At 40.6% G+C, this 26,913-nt stretch overlaps 2 protein-coding genes across 3 annotated transcripts in view; one reads left to right on the forward strand and one right to left on the reverse strand.

Annotated features, from left to right (window-relative positions):
• Positions 1–490: 490 nt before the first annotated feature.
• Positions 491–2,446, reverse strand: LOC135195536 (uncharacterized). Its single transcript, XM_064221790.1, has 4 exons — positions 2,011–2,446; positions 1,721–1,916; positions 832–979; positions 491–595 (listed from the first exon to the last, which is right to left on the reverse strand). Exons 1-4 carry the CDS (start codon positions 2,444–2,446, stop codon positions 491–493), a joined length of 885 nt encoding a protein of 294 aa, XP_064077860.1.
• A 3,737-nt stretch (positions 2,447–6,183) lies between these two features.
• LOC135221648 (calcium uniporter protein, mitochondrial-like) overlaps positions 6,184–26,913 on the forward strand; it is a 761,453-nt gene continuing 740,723 nt past the window's right edge. The window contains exon 1 of one of the 2 annotated variants that reach the window (XM_064259367.1): positions 6,184–6,348. In XM_064259367.1, the coding sequence (XP_064115437.1) occupies positions 6,274–6,348 (75 nt within the window). In that variant the 5' untranslated portion in view covers positions 6,184–6,273. The remainder of the gene's footprint in view (positions 6,349–26,913) is intronic. The other variant, XM_064259415.1, reaches the window with a different exon arrangement.

The raw sequence follows: 26,913 nt of genomic DNA on the forward strand, positions 1-26,913 counted from the left end.
TCGGCATTCACTAACATATACAACAACCCCACACAATCACCTTCATGTACACCCTGCACTCACTTTTTTCTAACGCTCGGCAAGGAAGCTACAAATACCCTAGGATTTTCCATATCCAAAACCCCGTCATATACATGCACACTTGCCCTTACCAACCTGTTCACATCAACACCCTGAACTATGCATTCACACTTGTCACCGTTGGCAATCCCGAGGCTATCTGGCCATGCAACCTTTGTACTAACAACTTCTCCAACCTCACCAACCAACAGTGCTCCTTTCCATAACTTACTGTCTACTCTTCCATCCTTATCCAAATACAACTCTCCACGTACATTCCCTTTCATACGCAACTCAACCATATTCATACTCGGATGGACCACCATCCCTCACCTTTTCAAGAACTTATACCCCAGCAACATATCATACTTATCATTTGTCCCTTCAACCACACAAAAATCACTTTCATCCATTACTACCCCATCAATTTCTATTTTCTCATATCCCCACTACAGACACCTAAATTCCCTATTCCTCGTACCTCCCCTTTACAATTCTTAATTTCACACTCACTTCGCAACTTGTCACATCCATTCTTAAAAAGAACATTTATACTGCACCTAGTATCAATCAAAGTATCCAAATATATCCCCTTGCACACTCATACATTCATGTGCTCTACTACCAAACCCTTTTTCATGCAGCAATCCTTCACGCACATGCATCACTCACCGTTCACACACCAGAGGACACCACCCAACTGAATCCCCTCTTTAACTAGTTTCCTGAACTGTTAGCTTGCTTCGCTCCCTTTCATCTACACACATTCACCACATGACCTTCCATTCCACACTCAACACATTTCGCATGCAATTCTTTACACATCCTAGCGTAATGCCCGTTCTTTCCACAGTTGCCACAAACCACATTCACACGGGTACCCTGACATCCACTCGCTATGTGCCCTACCTGTCCACACCTGTAACAATATCCCTATCTTTCTTACACTCACACACTAAATGTCCTGTTTGCCCACACCCGAAGCACGCTCCTAATGGCCACCGACATTCATTCTTCTTGTATCCTGGCTTTCCACATCTGTAACACTGCTGCTCTCATTCACAACTAACTGGTCCTACTCTTCCAACGCTTATACTCCAATCTCTCTTAGAGTTAACTAAACTTGAGTTACTTGTCACGCTCCTATCAACCACTCACTCTACCATTCGCCTCGGCCCTTCTAAAACTGCCTCCCTATAACTCTTAAACTCTGGTATACCCTCAGCTACTTCAGTCTTAACATTAACACTTCTTCTCTCTTTCATACACCTATCTAACTCAATCCTCTACTATTTCTTAAATGCCATTCCACATCAACCTTTCATTCGTCCATCTCATTTTCTCCTTACATTTTAGATTCATAAACTCGTATACTCTCTCTGGTACAGTTGCCAACAACTTTCGCACTAACTCCTTACGCTCATTTATCCCTTTGTCCCCAAACTTTATCCTAGCTAATTTTCCAACTTGCACACACACATTGACAATGACTCGCCAACATTCATTCTTACCTCTTCAAAATCATGCTTTCTCCTATATCTAACATTACTCTTTATCCTCTTTGCCTGTTCCACAATCCTAGCTTTCACACTCATATGGCACATTCCCTGCACTCATCATTGCCCTATACATACTCACAAAAATCTCGTCAAGAACTTACCTAACTCTCTTGTTATCTCCATAATTAGCCACACAATACTTCTCATACTCTCCAAAAAAGTTCCCCATGTCCTTACTACCATATTCCTCATACTTCTCATTTTGGGGTACCTCTCTCATATACACCACCTTTCGCATTTCCTGTTCACCCCTACTCTCACTTGCGCTACTTCCAATCTGACCTTTCTTACCCTCTTCTGAATAAAACGGATCTACTTCCATTATTCACATCCAAGCTTTTAGTCATACCTTTCTTACCCCTTTTCTTCCTACTTGCTAATTCCCACTTACCACTATCTAAATCACTCTCATCCTGCACCTTACTCTCAACTCTATTCTCATCTTCATTCATTCTCTTCTTATCTTGCCCACCATCCTTACTAATCTTATTCCCTTTAGCCCTTTCCATACTCTCAACTCCCTTCTTACCCTTCTGCTTTGATCTATCCCTATTCTGTACCTTCTCTTTCTTCTCCTCATTTACCACAACCATACCACTTTCCTCACTCACACTTTTCTCCATTTGTTCTGTCCCTTTCTTAACCGCTCCTGGCCCGTCACAATACCCAGTAGGCCTACCTCCTACAGCTCCCTCTCCAAAAAACCCTTTCATCATTTCCTTCATCATCTCTTGCACATCACTCATCACTGATCCCAACTTTTCATCCGCCCTCTCAACCATCCGCTGTTTCGCTCCTTTCATTTCCACTTTCACACCCCGTAGCATTCCTCTCTTTTCTTCTAACTCGCTCTTCAGCTCCTCACACTCTACCCTCAACCTCTCATTCTCTACTTCCAATTGTCCTCTCTCACTTCTCTCTCCAACCTCAACTCCTCCTTCAGCCTCTCCACTTCAGTTAAACCTTCCATACTCATTTTTCTCCACCAATCACACAACTCGCCACACCAACCGTCCTGCAGCTGCCACACCAGCAGCCCCACGTTGGGCGCCAATAAATAATGTGGCAGGATCACAAGCCAAAAAAAAAAAAAAAAAAAAAAAAAAAACTCAAAACACATGTACCCACCATATACTTGACACACTCAGGGCGAGGAGTTGCACTGTCCACTGAATACAGCCGTTGTAACACCACACACAAACATCCAAAAAAGGACAAAAACCACACAATTCTATAACTACACAACAAAAGACCACTGCACAAACAATCACTAACAACACACAAAAAAAAAAAACAATAACACACAAGTCAATACACCACCTACAACATCAAGGAACCACAACAGCTCACCAACAGCACTCAACAATTCACAATTCCAACAACTCATCCACAACACAACAGAACTCACAAGCACAAATTCAACAACACAGGCACAACAACCTTCAAACATAAAATATCAACAATAATTGTAACAACCTTCAAACATACAATATCAACAATAATTATAACAACAACTTCAAAACACAAAATAACTGACCATCAATAATATCAAGACTGCTGCAAAAAACTGACTCTTCACTACAGGCTCTGATCACAGACCAACTCAAAATACAAGCCAGATTTGCGACCAACCCAACAGACACAACAGCCCCTCGCCAAACGAGCAATTCGCTTGTTAACTATCCATTCACATGAACACAAACAACCTAACGAGCCAACAACCAAAACAGCCAGCCACTCTCTCTCTCTCTCTCTTACAAACGACCCTTAAGAACGTTGTCAAATGCAACTACCATAACTCCTTCATGATAGCCTTGACATGGGCAACAGAATGAACTAGTATTTGATTCAGACCACCTAGCCTATGTTAACATTCTTTCACTCCCCTCGTTTCACAGGAGGTTGGAGGGCAGTTGGGAGTAACCAAGTGTCAGTACAACAAAGACCATAACAAAGCTGCTGTTGGTTGGGGACTGGTCGCTTGAATCTATCCGGTTTAGAGGATCACAAATGTCGCGAATTTTTCGTTGGCGTACTAAACAGGTTCTGGCCAGTTGGTATGGCCAATAGATTCACCAGAAGGGTCAGCTTAAGGACAGCTAAATTAGGCGTGATCAGGAATTCTACGATTTTATTACAAAAAAATAAGTTATTGTAATCTGATACTAGCAATGACAATTACACATACTAAACAGTATCAAAAGAATCAATGACTTCTGCAACACTAAAGATCAAGAATATTACTCTTAACGCGTTATCACCATTACTCGTATCCTTCACATCCACTGAAATCACCAGCACATGGCTGACGATGGCCCAGATTAAGGCAAATTACTTAACATGAAACATTGGTCACAAGCAACACCCACAATCAAGCAACACATGTACAGTCAAACGGGACGGCGCCCCAAACTCAAGGTACCTTACTGGGTCAGAGGCTACAGAGGCACGGCCTCTTTTTATAGCCCCACGGACTAGTGAATTACAGTGAAATTTAAATAATTAATAAGGCCTCATTTTCCCAGACTAATTAAAATTTAATGTGTTTTAATATGGGTGTGTGTGCTTCTCGGGTTTCAAACGCAACAAAGCAATAAACGAACAATTCATACAAGAACTGTTCTTGTTCTTGCCTCCAAATTGTTATGTGGAACCTTGCCCGCCGACAAGGGCGAGAAAACATGTGGAGCGGCGGGATTACGTCATAAGAAAATAGTGCACATTTTTGCACGACACAAACTTTCAACATTATTATAAGTAAAATTCTGTTAACCAAAGTCAGTACTTTGAATATCTAATTGGGTTCAAGGGCATAGACCTAATACCCAATTTGTCTTCTTAATATAACTAAAATGAAATTTTCAAGTATTTGAATTTGTATATACCTATATATGCAATGACATTTATAGAAGAAAAGGTCCAGTTTTGGGAAAAAGACCCCCCCCCCCACATAAAAAAAAAAAGCTCTAGGTAAGTACCTGCACCACTGTGCCGAGAAGGAGCTCGACTACGACTTCGAATAGACGTACTGCGAAATAATGGACGATCACGACTGTGTCGCGAAGGAGCACGACTACGACTGCGAATATACATATTGGGAAAGGATGAACGACCACAACTGTGTCAAGAAGGAGCACGACTGCGACTGCAAATGGAATAAGCGCCGGAAGGAAGTGGTGAGTGATGACCGATTACGACAGTCAAACTTACGTTTAAATACTGAACAGTACTAGTTTACTCTGTTTTTCATTTCATCGGCTTGCAAGCGTATTTCATAAATACGGCTTGCAAGCGTATTTCATAAAAGACGATATTTAATATTTTAAACACAACTCTAATATATATATATATATATATATATATATATACTATATATATATATATAGATATTATATATATATATATATATAATATATATATATATATATATATATAATATATATATATATATTTCAAGTTGATTGTTAATGAATACTTTATAAAATGAAATATTTTACGAGGAAATACATTAATTTCCCTAGACGTTTCCGGTCAATATTCGATATTACAATTTTAGTGTTTTTACTTATTTCTCTTCTTTCAGATTTCAAAATAAATAAATTAGAGGATGGAATTAGGTTTGTTACCAGAATGTACTTAGTTCCAAGAACTTTTAGATATTATTTTAAATTGACATTACCTGATATTTTCCGGTCAAGGTTTTAAAGTAGATTTATTTTAACAAAACCATTAAATCTTATGCTTAATTTGTAGCAGGATGAATAATCTTGAGGATGGTACCAATGATATATAGCAAAAAAGTAACATTAATTAACCATTTGTGTTCAAAGATGAAGAATGGACCCTTCTCGAAATGACCGGAAAAATGTAAGATATAAAAAGGACCACCTGTTATTTTCCGGTCAAGGTATTAAAGTTGATTTTTTTTTTACCAATATTACACCATTAAATCTTATGCTTGATTTGTAGCTAGATGAATAATCTTCATGGTGGTACCAATAATATACAGCAAAAAAGTAACATTAATCAACAATTTGTGATCAAGAGAATTGACACTTCTGGAAATGACCGGAACATTTTTCCGTCAACGTTTTAAGATATAAAATGCTTAGGAAGTAATCTAAATTATGTTTAGACTCATAGAAAATGTCATTAAACAACAGATGCAACTTAAATCAATGTCATATGTCAAGTCGTTTTAAAGATATTGAGGAAAATGTACTGAAAATTGTCGTTTTCCTGTCAATTCATTTTCCGGTCTGGGAGTTCCGAAAAGCATAGGTCTCTCAATAAAGTAGAGGTCTCTGTGAAGAGTAGGTACTGCAAGTTACTCAAGAAAACTATAAACTATGAGTGTATCACTAAGAAACCACGGGGCCAACTAAAGGAGGTCTGAAAGGAAGGCTTAAGCAAGATGATGAAGGAAATTATACGCAAAAGTGTGATGAATTCCCTTTAACATTAAAAGGACTGAAAAAGTCCCTGAAACAACTATAGTATTGTTTGGGTCAACTAGGTACTACGGTTTCTTTGGTGTTTGTTTTTGTATGTAATAGAAAACGATCAAATAACAGCTGTAACCTTTCATGCTATTCTCGTGACGATTCGAAAACCAATGTTAGTAAACTTTAGAACAGTTTTGTAGTTCGACACGATGATGTCCCGTCTTGTATATAATCGCTCCTTCACTAAATGCCAGAAGGATTTTCTGATCTTCACTGCTTTTAAGGTAAATTTCAAGGCGTTGAATAATTTTTGATGTTCTTACTAACTCCGGTGTAACTCTAGGTTGTACCGTACCTACCTACCTACCATTAGTAGTAGTAGTAAATTTCTATTCTTTTATTTTCAAGTTTCATTGGAAGGTTGGTCACGGTGTCTTCCTTCATTAAGGCATAGCTTACTTTTCTGACTTAATTTGATTTTGTGATGAGTGAAACCAAATCATATATTTAGCCTAGAAGCCGGATAGCGAGATGTTAGGTATACGGCACTAGGTAGGTAGGGTAGTAGTAGGTAACCAACAATCAGAAGCATTGTTGTGACTACCTAGGTAGTTGTAGGTAGAAAAGATTGGACGACTTTTCTGTTACCTAGGCCTAGGCAGTTCTCAGCCAAGCAGTTGCTTGGCTCCAGTTCCTTAGCTGACATATGGATTACTACCTAGGCTACTAGTAGCTAGGTTGTAGGGTCTTGTTGCTTTGGCCATTTTGCTTTTGACCACTTGTCATTTAACAAAGGCTTAGGTACTACCTAGGTACCTACTTACCTACTTACTATATACTACCTACTAGTTGTTTACTCATAGGATCTCATTTTGTTTTTGTTTTTTGTTTTTCTTTACACTACCTAATCATTTAGGTAAAGACTGTTGTGTAAACCTAACAGATTGTCAACAACATCGGTATAGTAGCCTACACATTGGTTTGGTAGATCTATATTACTATTCCGCGGCGGCCTAGACTATGGCAGTTGCGGTTTTTCTATGCAGTTTAACCTCCTGATCAAGAATTTTAAGTAATATTTATTTGGACAACTGTAATTAATCCCCAGGGGCCAGTACTAAACACAGCGAAATACTTTTGACGCCCCAATCCCTAGTGGATGTCGTATTCGCGGTTACGTTCCTTGCAGCCCGTGCGGAACTATTCTTTAGAATTGCCCGTTGGTTTCTTTTTACTACTAAGAACACGAATCTTAGGTAGCTACTACCTACTAGGCTATTTTGTATTTGTGACAGCTGGGCTAATCTGCTTTGGGAAGCTGGAGTTGTGGGAGGGGAACAAAAGTAAGTGACCAGGCATAGCTCATGGAATACCCTAATGGTCATTTCATTTGAATGCAAATTGGTTGATCTGAGCAGCCTAAATTGCTCTGCGTTGGACATTTCCTTAGAAATTGAGTTTTTCTATTAGTATTTTGGTTGTGTATTAAGAACTTACTGTTATTTTTTGTCTGTGGACTGTAATTAACAACCCAGGGGCTAGTACTAAATATGGCAAAATACATTTGACACCCCCAATCCCGAGTGGCTTTTTTATTCGCTGGACCGTTTCTTGAAGTCTGTGGAGTTTGTTACTTAGGAATACCTGCAAATCAAATAAGGGTAAGAGATATAGCTAGGTAAAATATGACAGTAATTGTGCGGCCCGATTCCCACCAGTCGCCGACCGGTATGGTTTACCCTCTGGGGGGGTTATCCTTTGCCTCCTTCCCCAACCAAGTCAGGGTACTTCACCCTAAGATAGGTTAGTTAGGTAAGATTTGGTTAGGTCAGGACCTAGCATTATAGAAAAGGTTAGGTCTATTTATGAATGAGAAACCTGTCCTGGTTGACAACTGACAGGAATCAGGCTGAACATTTATTGTAAAGTTTATTCCTTCTAACAAGGATTGTATATGCCAGATTTGTAATTTAGAAAATAGGTAGATGTAAGATGTAAGAAAATTAATGCTTTGGTCAAATACAAGAAACAGTGTCAAGATAGGAAGGTAAAACACAAATTTAGAAAAAGAAATACTACCCATGCTAGCCCAGCTGAGGTTGTGTTCACCGATCCTATTCAAGCTACTTTTAACGAGGGATGTGGATATCCTGGAGAAAACAGTCAGAAATGGCTAAATAATGAAAGAAATTTTGACCAAGCCTGTTGTCAACACCTTATTGTCCCCCTTTGAGGTTGAAAGTAAGAGATCCCTCCAATGGTTCTGCGTGCATGGAGCAAAACTTACATGGTGTAGACTTGTGAGAGGAGTCAGCCAATAATGGGTTGTGTCTTCTCTTACATTGTTCCTTGCCTCATTCCTGCCCAACTACTCATGGGGACGGGGGTAAGATGAAATAGTCACCTAAAGACAGGTCCAGTAAAATTAACATGCCTCATGGCATTTCAAATTTGCCCACGGATATAGAAATAGTATGCTCAAACATGACTGAGAAAATTGGTAAGTGAATTTTGTTGCTTTCTTCTGATGAGTCAGAAGCATTTGTTCCTAGGACCATGTTTGGGAGAGTAATTATAATTTGGTTGCTGATTTTTCAGTTCCAATTTGTAGAAGTTTTTATTATTTGCCTGTAAAGAGTGCTAAACATACAAACTGATGTTAGTGCATATGAAAACAAGTGAGTTTAGCCTAATCTTTTGTCAGTTGAGATGGGCTTGTACACACACTCGGCTATCAACCTCCACGGTAGTTGGTGTTTAGTAAAGCCCAGCCACCCGGAATACACAATACCTCTGACTTTGGCATTTTACAACTGTGGAAATATTCAACTGATCAGATGAAACTTTGGCTTTAGAAGGTTCCCCACTAAGGTCTCTGATTATGCCAAATTTCGTCAGAATCCGTTCAGCCATTCCGGAGATCCAGATATTGATTTTTGGCATTCAGGGGACAGTAGCGGATTTAAGGGGGGGCCACCTGGTCACGTTTTCCCCCCATGGATAGATTAATGTGTAAATCTTATAGCTGTAGTTAAAACTTGATAATGTGTACCCACCGCACTCAAGCAAAATATTGATAGAAACATTGAAAACAAAATTATAAAATTTGTTTTTTATGCATGTATTTAATGCTTATATTTGCCAAAGAAACTTCACCTGCTACTTCTGTAAGCTACAGGTGTTGGAGACAATGTTGCAATCTTCAGAATTATAATTCTCTCTCTCTCTCTCTCTCTCTCTCTCTCTCTCTCTCTCTCTCTCTCTCTCTCTCTCTCTCTCAAACACACACACACACACATTGATAGAAAAAACTTGTTGTTAAACAACCAACATGGTTTCAGACAAAACAGATCTTGCCTATCAAACCTCTTGGAGTTTTTTCATAACATGCTTGGTATTTATTACAGTAGTAGAGCAATAGATATATTCTACTTAGATTTCCAAAAGGCATTTGACAAAGTTCCACATAAGGAACTAATGACAAAAGTTAGGGCTTTAGGAATTGTAGATGAAACCGCAGACTAAATCGAAGACTGGCTAACTAATAGAAAACTGAGTTGTAATAAATATTTGCGGGGAATGCGTACCAGACTCCCATGTGAATAGTTGGAACCCCAATAATAATGCTGAAAACAGCCTATTTTGTTAGTTAAAACTCAAGAAAAACCCATTAAAAATGTTTATACTTGGTTTTTTTAATAGTTTTATCACAAAAAGTGCATTTTATGATGAAATTGATAAAAAAACCTGGAATTTCTGGATATTTCTCATAGAAAAATACTGCCAATAGACAAATTTTCTGTGAATAATGCGGGGAAATGTTCCTATTCCCGAGAGAAATCCGCAAATGTTTGAGCCTGCGAATACGTGGGGTCCACTGTATATATATATACAGGCGGTCCCCGGGTTACGACGGGGGTTCCGTTCTTAAAACGCGTCGTAACCCGAAAATCGTCGTAAGCCGGAACGACGTTCTTGAAAACATGTCCACAGGGAAAATTTCACTACTAATTTGCAATTTTTCTTAGGGCCGTATCTCTAAAATGATCACTAATTTACTTTTTTCATGTGCAACACTGTGTATTCACAAATTACTGTATATTTTCATTAAAATACAAGAGAGAGAGAGAGAGAGAGAGAGAGAGAAATAACTCCTTACGGTTTCAATAGATTGAAATGAATGTCTGTAGGCAACTTTTTCCCCCTCCCATAAATACATATATTTCTCCAGAGAAGAGAGAAAGAGAGGACTGTGCAATTATGTTTGTCTGTCTATCAATTCTTTTGCTGAGAGCGAGAGAGAGAGAGAGAGAGAGAGAGAGAGAGAGAGAGAGAGAGAGAGAGAGAGAGTTGTCCTTACAGTATTTAAAAGAGAGAAATGGAATGATTATTGTATTTAAAATACTCAGATATGAATTTTGTACTTACAGTTAATAAGTATTATTATTGGAAAATATTAATGATAAACTTATTACGTACACGTCCATGAAAATGATCTCATCTCAGTAAGAGAGAGAGAGAGATTACATAAAACCATTAAATTCGTTGACCATTGTATGGCATTGTTAAGCTCGAGTGTCACTCGAGTTGAGGTGGGGAAATTGATACAGAAAAAGACAAAGGGAAGAATTTTCTTTTGAAATTAGTTATCGTATTATTACTACTTCTATTATTATTATTATTATTATTATTATTATTATTTTTGAAAAATAATAAACACGTGCATCTACCATAAAAATTCTCTAATCTCAGTAAGAAAGAGGAATTATCCTTACAAGTGAAATGGAAAGGTCATTTTCATCTCTTTAAAATACGACCATTATGAATTTTGTAATTAAAGTTTTATTATTATTATTATTATTAAATAACTGAAATTATCAATAAACATTTTACATACTAGTACCATAAAAATTCTTTCATCTCGGTAAAAGAGAGAGAGAGAGAGAGAGAGAGAGAGAGAGAGAGAGAGAGAGAGAGAGAGAGAGTGTTTATCTCTCTCTGTTCTCTCAAAAAATACTTATAACGCTTCCAGCGAAAGAGAGGGAGGGAGTTAACACTATGACCCATTATTATCTTGTGTGGCAAAAGAGAGAGAGAGAGAGAGAAGAGAGAGAAGGAGAGAAAGAGAGAGAGAGAGAGAGAGAGAGAGAGCGAGAGAGGTTAACCTTAATTAAAAGTGACATGGATAGATTAGTACGTATTGTATTTCTTTAAAATACTATCACATATGAATTTTGTAATTACAGTTATTACTATTATTATTATTATTATTTGAAAGTATTAAAAACAAATAGTACAAGTACTTAAAAAATCTCGTCTCAGTAAATGAGAGAGAGAGAGAGAGAGAGAGAGAGAGAGAGACAGAGAGAGATAGTAGAGGGGGGAAAATGTCAGGACCACGTAATTGCAACACTGCAGCTCTTCCCCCAAATTTTCCCCCTCCTGGCCTGCTGTCACACCTCAAATTTTCCCCCCCTTCCTGGCTGTCACAGAACTTGATATCTGACAGTTTTAGTACCTGAATCTGAGAAAAGGTTACTGGAAGTTACTTGAAGACTGGGATTTCCTTCATTCTTCCATAATTTTTTAAATATAAGCTAAAGTCTTACTAATTCACTATGGTATTTTCTTTAATGAATTGATATTATTGCTGTATAAATTAATATTAATATTTGAAAATAGTAAATCATTTATTTATCATACTAAAAAACATACATCTTTGGAATATAGAGAGAGAGAGAGAGAGAGAGAGAGAGAGAGAGAGAGAGAGAGAGAGAGAATTATAGTGATTATTTTCGTTTGGAAAATACAAAGAGAGAGAGAGAGAGAGAAAACTGTGCTAAACTATAAAGGATTCTTATCTTATCATAGTATGTGTTTTTTAAAAGGTTGTAAACTCGGAGCGTCGGAAGCGTCAGCGTCGTAACCTCGGAACAAGCGTCATAACTCAGGGCGGATTTTTCAATGAATATTTAAGAAAAAGCGTCGTAACCTCGGAACGTCGTAAGCCGGACCCGTCGTAACCCGGGGACCGCCTGTATATGTATAAGATATATATAGTACAGTGGACCCCCCGTATTCGCGTTCTCGAGATTCGCGGACTCACACATTCGCGGATTTCTCTCGGGAACGTTTCCCTGCATTATTCACGGAAAATATACGCATTCGCGGTATTTTTCTATGAGAAATATCCACAAATTCCTGGTTTTTTTGATGAATTTCATCATAAAATGCACTTTTTGTGATAAAACTATTAAAAAAACCACGTAGGAAAATTTTTAGTGGATTTTTCTTGAGTTGTAACTAACAAAATAGGCTGTTTTTAGCATTTTTATAGGGGTACCAAACATTCGCAGGTTTTAACTATTCACGGGGGGGTCTGGTACGCATCCCCCGCGAATACGGGGGGACCACTGTATATAGATTATTTATAATGTTAAAATCCTAAGCCCCCCCCCCATGAAGATTTCTAGATCTGCCACTGTCAAGGGATGTATTAGGGGGTGGCTGGTTGAGGGACCTAACCTATCTGGGGAGCAATAAGGGTTAAAGATACCACAGCCATGATACTAGGTTTTTCTGAAAGCTCACATTCTGGAAGGGTGTCTTTTAGAGTGTTTTTTGAAATAATGAAATTTTAAAGTCAAAGTATGCTATTCAAATTGGCCACCAAAATTTAAGTTTACTGAAGCTTGGGTACGGACTGCTTACAGCATTAGAAGAGAAGCCGTTTTCTTAATGTTTGCGAATAGCAAGTGGTGGTAGGAGAAGCTGTCTGACTTACCGTCATTTATCTCGGTTAAAATTTATCACATGCATTGAATTGACCTACACGATTTTGGTTTTTGCAATCATTGACCTGCCCTAAAGAAAGAGCCTCAATAGTTAATGTTTTCACACACGTATACAGTAAATCCCCCGCATTCGCATTCTTGAGGTTGGCGGACTCCCCTATTTGGAGATTTTTCTGTGGAACCTATCTAAAAATTATTCGATGTATGACCTACTCATATGGCTGTTTTCCTGTAGAACGTATCCATAAAAATATTCATGAGTCACCACTATTTGCAGATGCAAATTTTTTCTTAAAGCAATACATATTCTGTATTTTCATATTATTTATGTATTTTATAATATGTGACAAAAATTATTATAATACTAATAATATTAGGTCATACGTGTACTCACTGGTGATGAATGTTGATTATAGATGATGATGATGTATTAGTTGTGCAGTCCGATGAATGATGATGAAGATAGACTGCACAGCAGAGTAGAGGAGTTACATCTCCTCTGAGGTTGCCTCTTCACCTTCTTCAGGAGGCACTTTTTCAGGGGTTTCGGGAGGCTGCATAGTGTTCAGGCACTTGTACATTTTCACAAACATGGTATGATAGGGCTTCAGGAGATCATTAACAGTATTGGTAAAATTTGTGGCCTTTTCTTCACTCCTATCCCATGCCTTTACCATTGTCTGTATCTGCCTGATTTTCCTGATCAATTTGCATCAAAATCCTGGTGGGATAGTAAAGAGGGCGGCGTGTTCTTCCCCAAGAATGACCTCCCCAAGTATTATACCCTGTTCATACTCATTCTCAATGCTGACGACTGCATTTTAAGTCACGCCATAATCAGCTGCTATTTTTCCATGACTTTTGCCCTCTCTTAACATTACAATCATGTCTACTTTCTCCTCATTTGTCATTAACTGTAAGGGCCTCTAATACGTAAGGCTCTTTGCAGAAGCCTTAGGAGAGGTAGAACGTGAAGAGGACATTGTAGTGGACAATTTCCAAGAAATTCTTAGTCTATATTAGTATATACCTTACACACAAAACTCACACATGAGAGAACATTGAACCTTATTGGTTTGGTTGGGTATAAATTGCTCATACGTATACTGTACATTTCTGTATATCTAACTTACCAAGTAATTACATAGCTAAAAGATTAAAAGTACCAGCAGCTATAAACTGAAATTCGTGGTAGTGATTATTTTGTTTTAAAAGTGTAGGGAAATGGCCTCGCCCACTTTCGGGAAAGAGGAACAACTGAGCAGAGAAAACCAATTTGTTTATGCCGGCTTTCGGTAGGCTTTTAGTGATTAGATATATGTTCAGGGTTTTCTCTGGAAATAGTGACTATTCTAGATAAAGACTTGCTTTTTGACTTGTTAGTTTAAAGATGTCTGACACAAGTTTCATGACTGTTTGATATTGCAGCACAGGCTGCAATATTAGACTTACTTCAGCGAAGTATGGTTTGCACACTAAATGCACATCTTGCAGGGGACAAGTGTGTTCAGCTAGTATGATTTGTGATGAGTGTAAGGATTGGAAAATCTTAAATTCTCATTTGAATAAACTAGAGAAAGACAGAAAAAGAAAAGTGATTTCTTGGGACAAGAATTTAGCTAGTCAGGAATTGGCTAAATCTCCTCCTGAATTACCTATTTTTTCTCTCTGCTTTATCCCCTATTAATAATCCAGCCTCTCTTCCACCAAATCCTGGAACCAGCTCCCACACTCCTGAACCCAATGCCATTGCCATTCTTGAGAAAAAATTTGACATGTTAGTGAACACAGCAGCTTCTGTAAAAGCTTTTATGGAAAATGAAAGTGTTGCGAAGAGACAGTGGAGGAGCTGGCTTCTTGACCCGCTGATTCTACTTGGCAAAGGTCCCTAGCACTCTCCCCTATACCGGAAGCGCAAGGGAGGTTGGTGGGGTCTGCCCCTGGAGAGTTGGCCCCTCGGTCTCACCTGCCACAAACGCCCAGATATTGACAGGTAGTTAGAGGAAAGGCGTACAGTGGGCCCCCCGTATTCGCGGTCTCCGGATTTGCGGACTCACACATTCGCGGATTTCTCTCGGGAACGTTTCCCCGCATTATTCGCAGAAAATTCGCGCATTCGCGTTATTTTTCTGAGAAATATCCACAAATTCCTGGTTTTTTTGATCAATTTCATCATACAATGCACTTTTTGTGATAAAACTATTAGTGGTTTTTCTTGAGTTTCAACTAACAAAATAGGCTGTTTTTTTATAGGGGTTCCAAACATTTGCGGGTTCTAACTATTCACGGGGGGGTCTGGTACGCATCCCCCGCGAATATGGGGGGACCACTCTATTTCATGAAATTCATTGCCTTTCAGCTAGTTCTGATAATTCGAGTTCAGAGCAGAGGCGCCAGTGGCGCAACAGTGGTAAATCAAAACGATTGAAAAGGTCAGCAGAAGTGCTTCGCACCCCTCAGGTGCTTTGTAAAAGAGTGTGAGAAGCTGTTCCCTCTACGTTTTGGGACAGCCCAGAGAGTTTTTCCAATGAACGTTCTGACAAACGTCAAGTGACTGTAAAACGCAAACGTACAGTAACACCTGTGTTTCAGGTGATGAAGTTTCTTCAGATCAACCTTTAGTGTCTAAGCACCAGCTGGAGCCACAACAAGATGCATCGAATGAGCGCTCATTTGCTCCCAAGCAGTCTTATGCTCCTGAGCCCTCACCTGTGCCTGAGCGGCTGCTTACGCCCAAGTACCCACTTGCGTCTAAGGGCCTGCTTGCTCCTGGTTGCCAGCTTGTGCCCACTTGCACTCAAGCGCCCACTTGTGCTCCAACACCCTCTCACTCCTGGACGGTATTTGGCACCAGAGCTCCCTCATCATAAACCTAGATTTGAGTCTTTTCGTGCAGCAAGATAGTGTCAATCCTCACATTTAGATGATTGCTCGGATTCAGCCAGACATGAGTCCATGGCTCTAGCCCCTTTACAGTAACCTTCAGAGTTGTTGGATCCCTCCCTTGCCCAAATTAAGCAGCAATTGGATGACATTTTGAGTTGTTGAAAGAAGCCATCCACAGTTATGAGGGACTTAAGAACGTCTCCGGTCTCTTCATTCAAAGAAGAAGAAGAAGAAGTGGAAGAAGATAATCTCCCTACAGCTTACGCATCCTTATTGTGATATTTACTACAGAGCTACCCAACTTATTGTCTCCTGCAACACCTTCATCTCCAACGTTGATTCTCCAATTGAGCAGTCAGCCTGCAGGGTTTGCTCATGTAACCCAGATGGTGCTTTCTCTTTCAGCAAGGAAGGTTTTCAAAGAAGTGGAGAAATGGAGGTCAGAAAAGAGAGAATTTGGTAAATTCAACTTTAGTTATCAGTTATCCACCATCTTGTCCTTTGAAGAGAAGGTACTCGTACTACATGACAGGAGAAGTTCCTTCTTTGGGTTTGGCTGGCTCCTCCCAAGGGGACTTCTCCAGTCTGATAGATTTGGCCCAGAGATCAGCCTTTTCTGAGGCCAAGACCTTGTTCTCGTCAGCTGAACTGGACCATTTTCTTAAGAATCTTTTTAAAGTCTTGGAAATTGTGTTTCCTCGACTGGACGATAGGCTCTCTGGCTCGCAAAATCCAGGAATGTCCTGATTTACCACCAGAATTTCTGTCGGATCTCCTTAACTTACTTTTATGTGCAGATAAAGGAGTTAAGAGATGGCTCTAGGGAACTGGCTGCCCTCTATGCCCTGGGAGTTTTGAAGAAGAGGTAATTATGGTGTTCTTTTACCACAAAAGGAGTGACATCAATTCAGAGATTGGCCCTTCTGTTTTCAGCTCTATCAAGAGAATATTTGTTTCAAGAAAATATTTAAGATTTACTTTGAAATAATATTTATGATATTTAAAAGATTAATACAGTAATTGGATAATAGTTTAATGTATATGTGATGTAAGATGGTATTTTTAGGGATGCTTTGGTGTTTGAACTTTCAAGATAGGCAGTTATCAGTATTTTGAGAGGGAGTTTTAAGTATTCAAGGATTCTAGCTGTTTGTGGGGGTCTGGTATATGCATATGCATCCCCCCAAATACATAATCATGGAAAAGTCACATAGGTCTATTCGTGGACTCACACATTCACGGATTTCTCTCGGGAACATTTCCCCGCATTATTCGCGGAAAATTCACCTATTCGCGGTATTTTTCTGAGAAATAAGCACAAATTCCTGTTTTTTTTTCTTTTTTTTTGTCAATTTCATCATAAAATGCACTTTTTGTAATAAAACTACTAAAAGAAAACCATGTTTAAAAATTTTTTGTGGTTTTTTCTTGAGTTTTAACTAACAAAATAGGAGGTTTTAAGCATTTTTATAGGGGTTCCAACTATTTGCGGTTTCTAACTATTCATGGGGGGTCTGGTACGCATCCCCCGCAAATACGGGGGGACCACAGTATATAAATATATCTAAAAGCTGATTGTTTGTACATGATATACAAACCCTTGATCCTTCACAACAGGAATTACTTATAGCGAAGCCTGGAAACGGCTGCTGAACTCTCAAACAAGGTGGTTATGCAGTTAACTAATGGTCCGGTAGTTGGGAGCCCCTCCTGACTTGATGAAAAAATTTTCAATTTGCTTTTGGCCGTCGTTTGGAGAAGATGTATGTACGCAGACTTCGGTTTGCACTCCTGCAACCAGTTCATTGAAGTCTGCTTTAAGACTGGTACTACTGTGTCAGGGTCCCTACCTAGCTGAGGCCTCCAAATGCTCGATTTTCTATGTGGTCTCGAGCATCCTGAACTAGTGTCGGAGAGCCCTCCCACCATCCCAGTTCAGGCACAGGGCAAGAGAAAGAGCCAGGACATGCAAGTGTCCTGGCTCTCCCTGCCAGTACTGCACCAGTACTCGGCCAGAGCTCGGTATGATGCTTCAGTCTCTGACCAAGCACGTAGAATCTCCGTCTCAGCCGAGCACCTGGAGAAGTAGCAAGAAGAGTCTAAGGGACTGCTTCTCGCCGGGAGGCGGGATTCTCTCTTGACTCTTCCCGCTTATAGGCTGGGATCTGATTAGCATTCTCCTCCGAGTCTCGTGTTTTGGAAGTATTGAGGGTACACTTGGCCTCTGACCGAGCACCTTGTGTCTTGGTCTTGACTGAGCATCTGGTTTCTTGGTCTCTACCGAGTACCTGAAGAAGCAGTGAGAGAATTCCCCTAAGAAATCTTACTGGACTCCTAAGGGACTAACTCTCTTTAGGGAGGCAGGATTCTCTTATTGGCTCTTCCTCCTTGTAGGGTGGGAGGTGATTCTCAGTCTTTTCTGGAGTCTGGAGTTTTGGGAGTTTGGATGTCGTGACCTCTTCAGGCCGTGCCCTTGTTCCCAGTTTTAGAGGTTTGTAGCTAAGAGTGGTGCTGTACCTATCCCTTCTTGGTTTCTTAGGAAGCCAAGAGGAGACCGCTCCTGATGATTGTTCTACGAGATTTGGGAGTCTCGCTGAACCCTTGAAATCCTTAGAACTTCCAGTGTTTGTTGAGTGCTTGGATTCTTGGATTTATGAGCACTCGGGCAAGATAACACATTCCCGATCATTGTTCTTACAACATTTGGGAATCTCTCTGAGTGCTTGAATTCCTTGGAATTTCTGTCACTTGGAAGTCGATATAGTAGACCACTCTCAATGGATCGTTTTTAATTAAGTGATTTACCCAGTAATTATATAGCTAAAAGTTTCTACAAATTGGCAGCAAGAATTTTTGAAAATTCTTAAGTTGCTCTATTTCTAGCAGCTAGGTGACAAGCCCCACCCACTTTGGGGCTAGAAAGGAACTACTACCAAACATGGCCCCAATTTGTTTCTGCTGGCAGATGGTTGTAGTTCAACTGTTAGCTCCAGCTGAATTCTGGGAATTGTTCTATCATTGTTGTATTATCTTCGGTTTGGTGAAGTATTCTGATTTTGTATTGCATTTTGGCATATTTAGATGGAGTTAGGCTCTGTTATTTTTCACTTTAACCTTTTATTAACGATTGTGACATTACCGATAATGACGTTTTTGGACTTGTACTTAGTATGTCAGACTCGAGTAGTTCTGGTATTAGGTATTGCGGCAAAGGCTGCAACGCTCGTTTGACTAAGGAATCTTATAATTCACACTATTGCAATACACCACCTGAACACCTGAATTAGCCCTGGTCACTGACCAGCCCGAACTATATCCCCACAGAATTACCCATAATTGGGTAATTTTTTAACTGCCAGCACTACCAACTCTGAAGGTAAACTCCCTTCTACTGAGTTACCTGTACCACCGTTGGCAACACTGTTGCCAGGACCGGCCGGTGAAGCGCTCTCCCTTCAATTACTTCTTGTTTGCTCGACCCACAGATTAACCTGCTGTTCTGTTGATGGACTTTGGATTACGTTTTGGACTTCATTTGGACCTCTTCTGGATTTTGGACTTTACTAAAGCAGTGATTGGACTTTTCTATCATGGATACATCTCAGAAAGAAACTTCCCTGGCTGTACCTTCGAAGTCATCTTCATCTGCTATGACTCCAGAACAACCTTACAGCGGCAATGGGGCAGCACATTAGTCTTGTATTGCCTGCAAGAAGCAGATGAGTACCCTGAAACATGACAGACATTCACGTTGCATTAGTTGTAGGGAGGTACAGTGTGGGGTTAAACAGAGATGTCAGGAGTGTAGGGACTGGTCATTAGGCTAGATGGAGAATATTTAAAACATAGGAAAACTCTAGCCTCGAAGAATAAGCGTAGGGTGACAGAACCTAAGAAAGTGGGAGAAGAGAATTTAGAATTGGTATTATTAAAAAAAAATTAGAGGATAGGTTGTCATCAAGTATGACTAGTCTTTTTACTGAATTGATGACAAAATAGAATCAGGATAGGGATAGTGATAGGAGTGTGAACTCTGACTGCTCTTTTCCAGCTCCCCTGCCTGTTCCAGAACCAGCCCTAATGGGTGCTGGGGCTTATGGGGAACTGCAAGCCCAGAGGGCAGGATCCGCCAGCCCCCCTGGCGCGGAGCAGACAGCGTCAGTAGTAGAATTTCCCTTCCCCTAAAAGCGTAAGTAAAAAGTGTGAATTAGCAATAGATGAGACCAAGACTGTCAGGGATCTTAGTGTAGAGGTTAAAGATGAAAAGCTTCTAGAGCAGTGTCTTTTGGGGTCAGGTTCGGCTATCTTTACAGGGTCATCATTGGATCTGGTGGAAGTTCTGTTTCCATCCTTGTGTTTTCTGAAGGACAAACACTTTAAGTCGTCCGTTTAGTCGGTATCGGAAGCGAGGCCTGTTGAAGTTTTCAGTGCCATCCCTCCTTCTTCGAAAGTTTCCTTTCCAGCGGGATCTATTACAGATTCAGGAGCTGGTGGTAGCCGTTTTGACCAAGTAACATTTAATTTGGCCGATTATAATGCTAACATTCTAGGTTTGTCTCAGAATTATACACTTCTGGTTAGACAGTGGTATCATTTATGCTTTTCAGGCATTCGGGATCATGTCAGTAAGAATTTCCCCGACTTTTTGGGTGATATGTTGCGGAATTATCAAGGGGGAGGGGAGTCTATATACCTTCTTTCACTTAAAAGAATGGCCTCTTCTTCTCCATCTCCTCATACGTCTGTTTTTCCTTCTACTCCCAATGTTTCTCTACACTCCTTATCAACAAGCTCTACCTCTCAAGTTCTTCCTCACTCTTCTCTTTCAGGGCATGCCTTAGCTTCGTCTGCAACCTGCCGACAGGTCCCCCTGGGTGGTTTGTTTCTGGAGGGGTCCCGTTCTGAGATCCCGCGTTCAGAAGTGGAGGTTCCTCAAAAGGGCATTTATGCATTTCGGATCCGGTGGGCGTATTCCACTCTCTTAGCGCACCTGTCAATGCGAGCTTGGTGGGCGGGGCCTCTTACTGCCCGAGTTCTTCGGCAGGGGTTCCGGTAATTATGTATAGTAGTACCAGGTATGTGCTCTCCCTTTTTCTCTTCTCCTTCGATGTCTTTCTCAAACTTTTCTCAGGGTGCGGCGGTTTCCTTTTCTAAGGGTTATGGTATTGGTGCTGGTTTGGCGGGGGTTATGGGAACAAAGATTCCCTCTTCTAATACTTGTGTCACTGCTACGGTGGGTGATTCTTCTGGTTTTGTTCGGACTGCTGCAGCAGTTCCCCATCCAAATAGGACGTTGGGTGGTATGATTGGTGCAGGTATTATACGCAGCTGCTCCGGTATTGGGTGCCGGTATGGTTCTCTCAGGTACAAGTGATCTCGCTGCGTGAGCGTTTTTTTCTGCGTTGGTGGGCTCCCCTGCGGTTAGGAACTTAGGTAATGTTTCAGGTGTTGCAGCTTTAGAGTTCTTATGTGTTGTTGGCTCAGGGTATTTGGGGAGGTTAAGCATAGGTGCTTCAACCTCAGTTCCTTTGGAATCCGGTTTGGGTAGATCAGCGGCGCCTTATGCACCGAATTCGTCATCAGGTCTTCAGGATAAGGCGATCCTTGTGAATGTTTCACATCAGGGGGGATCAGCCTCAGGTAGGTTTGCTGCGAATTTGGAACACCCAGTGCAACAACTCCATGAGCTGCGTCGGCTCTCTTAGGAGAGAGTGTTCTGTCACAACCGGTTACGGTTGGTGCAGGAATTCTATATGGATTGATTGTTCAGGATTCCAGGTATAGGGATTTGTTGAGTTCCCCCTCTTTGCAGTCGGGCAAGTTGAAGTTCATCCTGTCTCTTGTCCGGCTCCTCTCCGATCGGAGGATCCCAATAGGGAGACGTCGTTGGAAGATGAAATCCCTATCGCGGAAGAGTTTTCCCCAAGCGGGAGAAAGTGAATATAAGAGGATGGTAGAATTTATTCATGGTTTGTTTCCTCAGTCAAGAGTGGCGGAGGAACCAGTACACCCTAGTCAGGCATGTTCGAAGAATTATATTCCATGAAACCTACTGTACCTTGCACATTCTGTGAGTTGCCTTGGTTTGGTTGGGTGGAGCAGTCCTTGAGAGAGGCGGACGCTAGGTTGATTTCAATAATGGGTTCGGGTAGGCAGCATTCTTCTCTACTTCCACCCAGGAAGAACATGTATGAAGTAGCGGATAATCCTTCGTTGGGTATAAGAGTTCCCTTGAATGAATCTGTAGAGGCTCTTTTGGTGAGAGTCCCCTCGTTGTCTAGGCAGGTAGGAATCACTTTAAGAGAAGCAACCATTTTGGAGGACACCTTTTGGAACCTGTCTGAAGCTCTCTCACACTTGATGTGGATGTTGTCTGGCTTGATGGGCTTCTTACAAAGAGACGGGTTCTGTCGGATCTTGTTCTTTTCGACAATTTAATCGTATCAGTGTTGATGGGAATGGCTCATCAAGCAAATATCTCAGTGGGCAGCACAACAGCCATCTCCCTCCCCCCTCCCGTTATCCGTTGTAAGTCTGGCCCTCCCGATTCCGGATGTTCATCTGTACACATGCCTCAGATCAAGGTTGGGGTGCAACCTTAGAGAAAACTCAGGCCAAGGGCCTATGGAGGGATCCGGATCGGGAGGAATCAATAAATTACCGCGAGTCGAGAGCGGTAGAAAAGGCACTAACACAGTTTTCAGAGTTGGTCGGGGGAAAAGCGGTAGCGCTCTTCTAGGGCAACGTGACGCCGTTGGATTCCCTGAGGAAACTGGTATTAGGGAAGTTAAGAAGCAGCACGGCGACTCAGATGGCTCTTATAGCTCCGCTTTGGCCCCAGAGACCGTGATTCCTGGATCTCCTAGAAATGTTAGAGGAACCTCCTGTGATCCTCCCGAAAAGGAGAGATCTACTCGGACAACCCCATTTTCATTATTATCTTCAGAACCTGCATGTGCTCAACCTAGCTATGTGGAGACTATCCAGGGAGCGGCACGCAATACAGGGCTCTTTAAGGAAGTGGCTCGCCAGCTTTCCCTGTCTAAGAAAGTCTACCAGGAAACTCTTATCAAGTTAGGTGGGCCATATACAGGAGCTGGTGTAGGAAGGAAGGACATAGCATCTCTCGTCCTACCATTGTGAAGATTGCCGATTTCCTCCTGTTCCTCAGGAAACACAAGAAGTTGTCCAACTCGACTATAACAGGATATAGGTCTATACTGAGTAGTACGTTCCGGTTTCATCTCCCGGAATTGTCTAACAGCAGGGTATTGCACGGTCTCCTAAGGTCGTTCGAAATTCGAAATTGAATGCCCAATGATCCCACTTCGGGCCCCTTCATGGGATTTAGCGGTAGTTTTGAATATGGTGAGGTCTTCGAGTTACCAACCATTAGAAGAGTTGTCGTTGAGGGAACTGACCAAGAAAGTCTTGTTCTTGGTTTCGCTTTTGTTTTCAGGTAGGGATATCTATCTCTCGCACATACCAGAATTTGTTGCCAAATTGGAATCAGAAACCAATCCCTTGCCGAGAGCTTTTAAAGTCTCCTCTCTGGAGGATTTTGTTGGAGACGACAAACTAGAGATGTGCATTTGTCCGGTTTGTGCACTAAAGTCACACTATTTGGCACACACAGAAAAGCTCTTGCCTCATCTGTGGATGTCATTTGTGTCACCAAGGAATCCCTCTAGAGCCATTTCGAAGATTGCAGTCAGTTTTTTCCTATGGGAAGTTATTACTCAGGCTTCAGGTAACACTCCTGATCCCGGCAGCAGCAAATCTCGCCCAAGAGCACATTCCATTAGGGGAATAGCTACCTCTTCGGCTTTCCTAAGGAACTATTCAGTGTCATTGATTTGGAGCAGCAACCTGGAAATCAGCTTCTGTCCTCACGTCATTCTACCTAAAGGACATTCAGTTCGCTTCGATGGAGGGTTACTTGCTGGGACCTTTCGTAGCCGCTAATGCGGTAGTCCGGTAAGTTCGCACATCGATTATTAGCGAACAGATGTGGGGTTATTACCTTAGGTCTGTAGGTTTAGCAAAAGATTTTTTTTCTTATTTTGTTTTTCTTCATTAACAGTACACATTATCAAGAAATAGGTAGGCAGATAGCATGGAGGAACGATGATGACGCGTCCGGCGTGCTTCTTCACCCACGGTGATCAACAAGGAACCTAAAAGAGCTGCTGAGGCAGCTCCTCCTTCGTACATGAGAGGCCTGGCAGCCACATGGGAGGCCCCCTTTTCCCTCCACACATGCAAGGTATTGAACAGCACATGGGAGGTCATCTAGACAGAGACGAGACCTGACTGACGAAATTGACACAAGGTACTATCTCCACTGGCAATCTCATCCAAAGATCTGAATATACAGGTGAGTTACAATGCATTGTAGGTGAAACTGAGTTACCTGCGCATGATTGTGTAAGGGGTCGGGCTGATTGTGGTCAATTCCACCTCTTAAATGCTGTTAATCGGGCTAATTCAGGTGTTCAGGTGGTGTATTGCAATATGAAGTTTTCATTATAAAACTAATATTGTAATACTTACCATAACACCTGAATGACTCCCACCCTCCTCCCCTCCTCAATGAATAGTGATTAATGCAATTGAAGGGAGCTCAGTAGAAGGGGGTTTACCTGCAGCATTGGTAAGGCTGGCAGTTAAAAAATTACCCAATTATGGGTAATTCTATGGGGATATAGTTCGGGCTGGTCAGTGACCAGGGCTAATTCAGGTGTTCAGGTAAGTATTACAATATTAGTTTTATAGTGAAAACTTAATTTCTTTCAAGATAATTCATGGAGTGACCTCAAAGTACGATTATCTTTAATTGAACAAAGAATAAAAGTTTAGAAGTTAAAGCTGTTGTGAGAATGGCATATGTTAATCATCCACAAATTTGGTGGGGATTTATTTACTTATGTTGTTTAAGCACCGGATTGAGGGGTTTTCTGATGATGTAACTATTGCCTACCAAAGTAACAAAGCCCCAAGAATTGGCGAATATATGTTATGAGGTATTAGATTGGAATGCACTGGCTTCCTAAGATTTTAGTGATATTTTGAAGAACATATATCTCCGCTGGTCTTGGACTAGGCCATAGATGACCGTAGGTCAGATGGGAAAGCCAAATCACGGTATTGGCAGATGGCAGTGTTGGTCCTGTATTCCACCTGATTTTTTCTGCATTCGGAAAGTACCCACAGTTGGAATCGCACTTTTACAGAGATACGAGTAGACTATGACCAGGCGTACAGAATTTAGTTAGGAATTATGAAAATGAATTTGGGAACGTAGAGAAGGGTTGGTTTTTTGAGAATGCATAAAGGCACGAAATAGTTGGTAGATTGACATATATATAGGAGATGTAAACGTGATATAAGGATGGGCACTGTTGATAAGGAGGGAGAAGTTAGAAACCTTGAAAAATAATTTGCGCCAAGAAATCGGTGGATTGCCACAAGTCTAGAAACTTGGTAATTAAAGTATTTTTGTAAAAATTATACCCTTTAGTAAATTTGCGAATTTATTTTTGATTTCCATGTCAATTTTTTATTGTTCATTCCAAATAATGTCATTGTCACTGGTTTGTGAGTATTAACTATTAGTGATTGATGCATGTTGTGGAGAGAGAGAGAGAGAGAGAGAAATTCATGGTCAATTGAAGAGAGAGAAAAACTCATTAATGTCAAGTAGAGAGAGAGAGAGAAACTCATTAATGTCATGTAGAGCTTCCATTCGTTAGTTCAAAAAGTTCAGGAATCGCTCTTCCATTTGTATTATTTGCGTAAATCTGTCTCTTTCTGTTGGGTCCCTTCACATGTGGGGATTTGCGGAAACGAGATGGCAGATAGGGAAGCGAAAGCTGCTAGTGTCTCATCAGAAACAGCCTTTTGTAAAGTGCCTCATACAGATGTAAAAGGTCCTTTTAGGTCTTATATTTTAAGCAAATGGCAAGAAAGATGGACTTCTCCTCCTTGCCAATAATAGAAAGTACAGAAATATTAGAAATAATATATTGCCGTGGCCTTCGTCTTTCCAGTCTGATAGGCGAACAGAAGTAGTTTTGAGCAGACTGAGGATTGGGCACACTTATCTGACCCATCAGTTTATTTTAGAAGGGGGCAGCCTCCCAGAGTGTGCTTGCGGTGGCGAGATGCTAACAGTGGAGCACATTCTGGTTGCTTGCCCCAGATATTTTAACCAGAGAGAGAGAGAGATCTTAGGGGTAAATCCCTTTGTGATATTTTGGGAGATGAAGCAGATATTTCTGCTCTCATCTCCTTTTTAAAGTCTATAAACATTTTTAATAACATTTAATTATTTTTTATCTATCACATCATATATAGTATATATAATATATATATATATATATATATATATATATAGAATATATATATATATATATAGATAATATATATATAATATATAGATACAGTATAATACATATTAAGCATTTTCTTCATTTCTTCATTAATTCATTCATTTCTCATATGGTAATTTATCAATTTATATATGAACCATTTTCTTCATACACTTATTAACTCATTTATAATTAATTTATTTACTTTCCATTACGGCGCTGAATGGCTTCTTTGGCCCCAGTGCCTGGGCTTTTGCCCTAAAACTCATACATCCATCCATCCATGTAGAGAGAGAGAGAGGAGAGAGAGAGAGAGAGAGAGAGAGAGAGAGAGAGAGAGAGAGAGAAATTATGATGTCAAGAGAGAGAGAGAGAAAAAAAAACTATGTCAAGTAGAGAGAGACAGAAACGGAGAGAGAGAGAGAGAGAGAGAGAGAGAGAGAGAGAGAGAGAGAGAGAGAAATTCATGATGTCAATTGAAGAGAGAGAGAGAGAGAAAAAAAAACTGTCAAGTAGAGAGAGACAGAAACGGAGAGAGAGAGAGAGAGAGATTCCATTTGGAAGTTTTCAAGCTCTCTTTGATTTATTTAAGTTATTGAAATAAAGAATTTAGTTTTTTCCGTTTTTGGCCTACGAATAAAAAAAAAAAAAAAATGGGAAAAGTGGGGTCTTTCTCACCTTCAGAACTTGGGCAAACTTGGGTGGCAGCGCGTCTAGGCTATGCTATAGTTCGCATTTTCGCAACTGTAGTGGTACGAGTGCTCGAATCTTGGCTCAGACGAGTGGGACGGATGGGTAC

Source organism: Macrobrachium nipponense, chromosome 20 (genome assembly GCF_015104395.2).
Source record: "Macrobrachium nipponense isolate FS-2020 chromosome 20, ASM1510439v2, whole genome shotgun sequence".
Lineage (NCBI taxonomy): Eukaryota > Metazoa > Arthropoda > Malacostraca > Decapoda > Palaemonidae > Macrobrachium > Macrobrachium nipponense.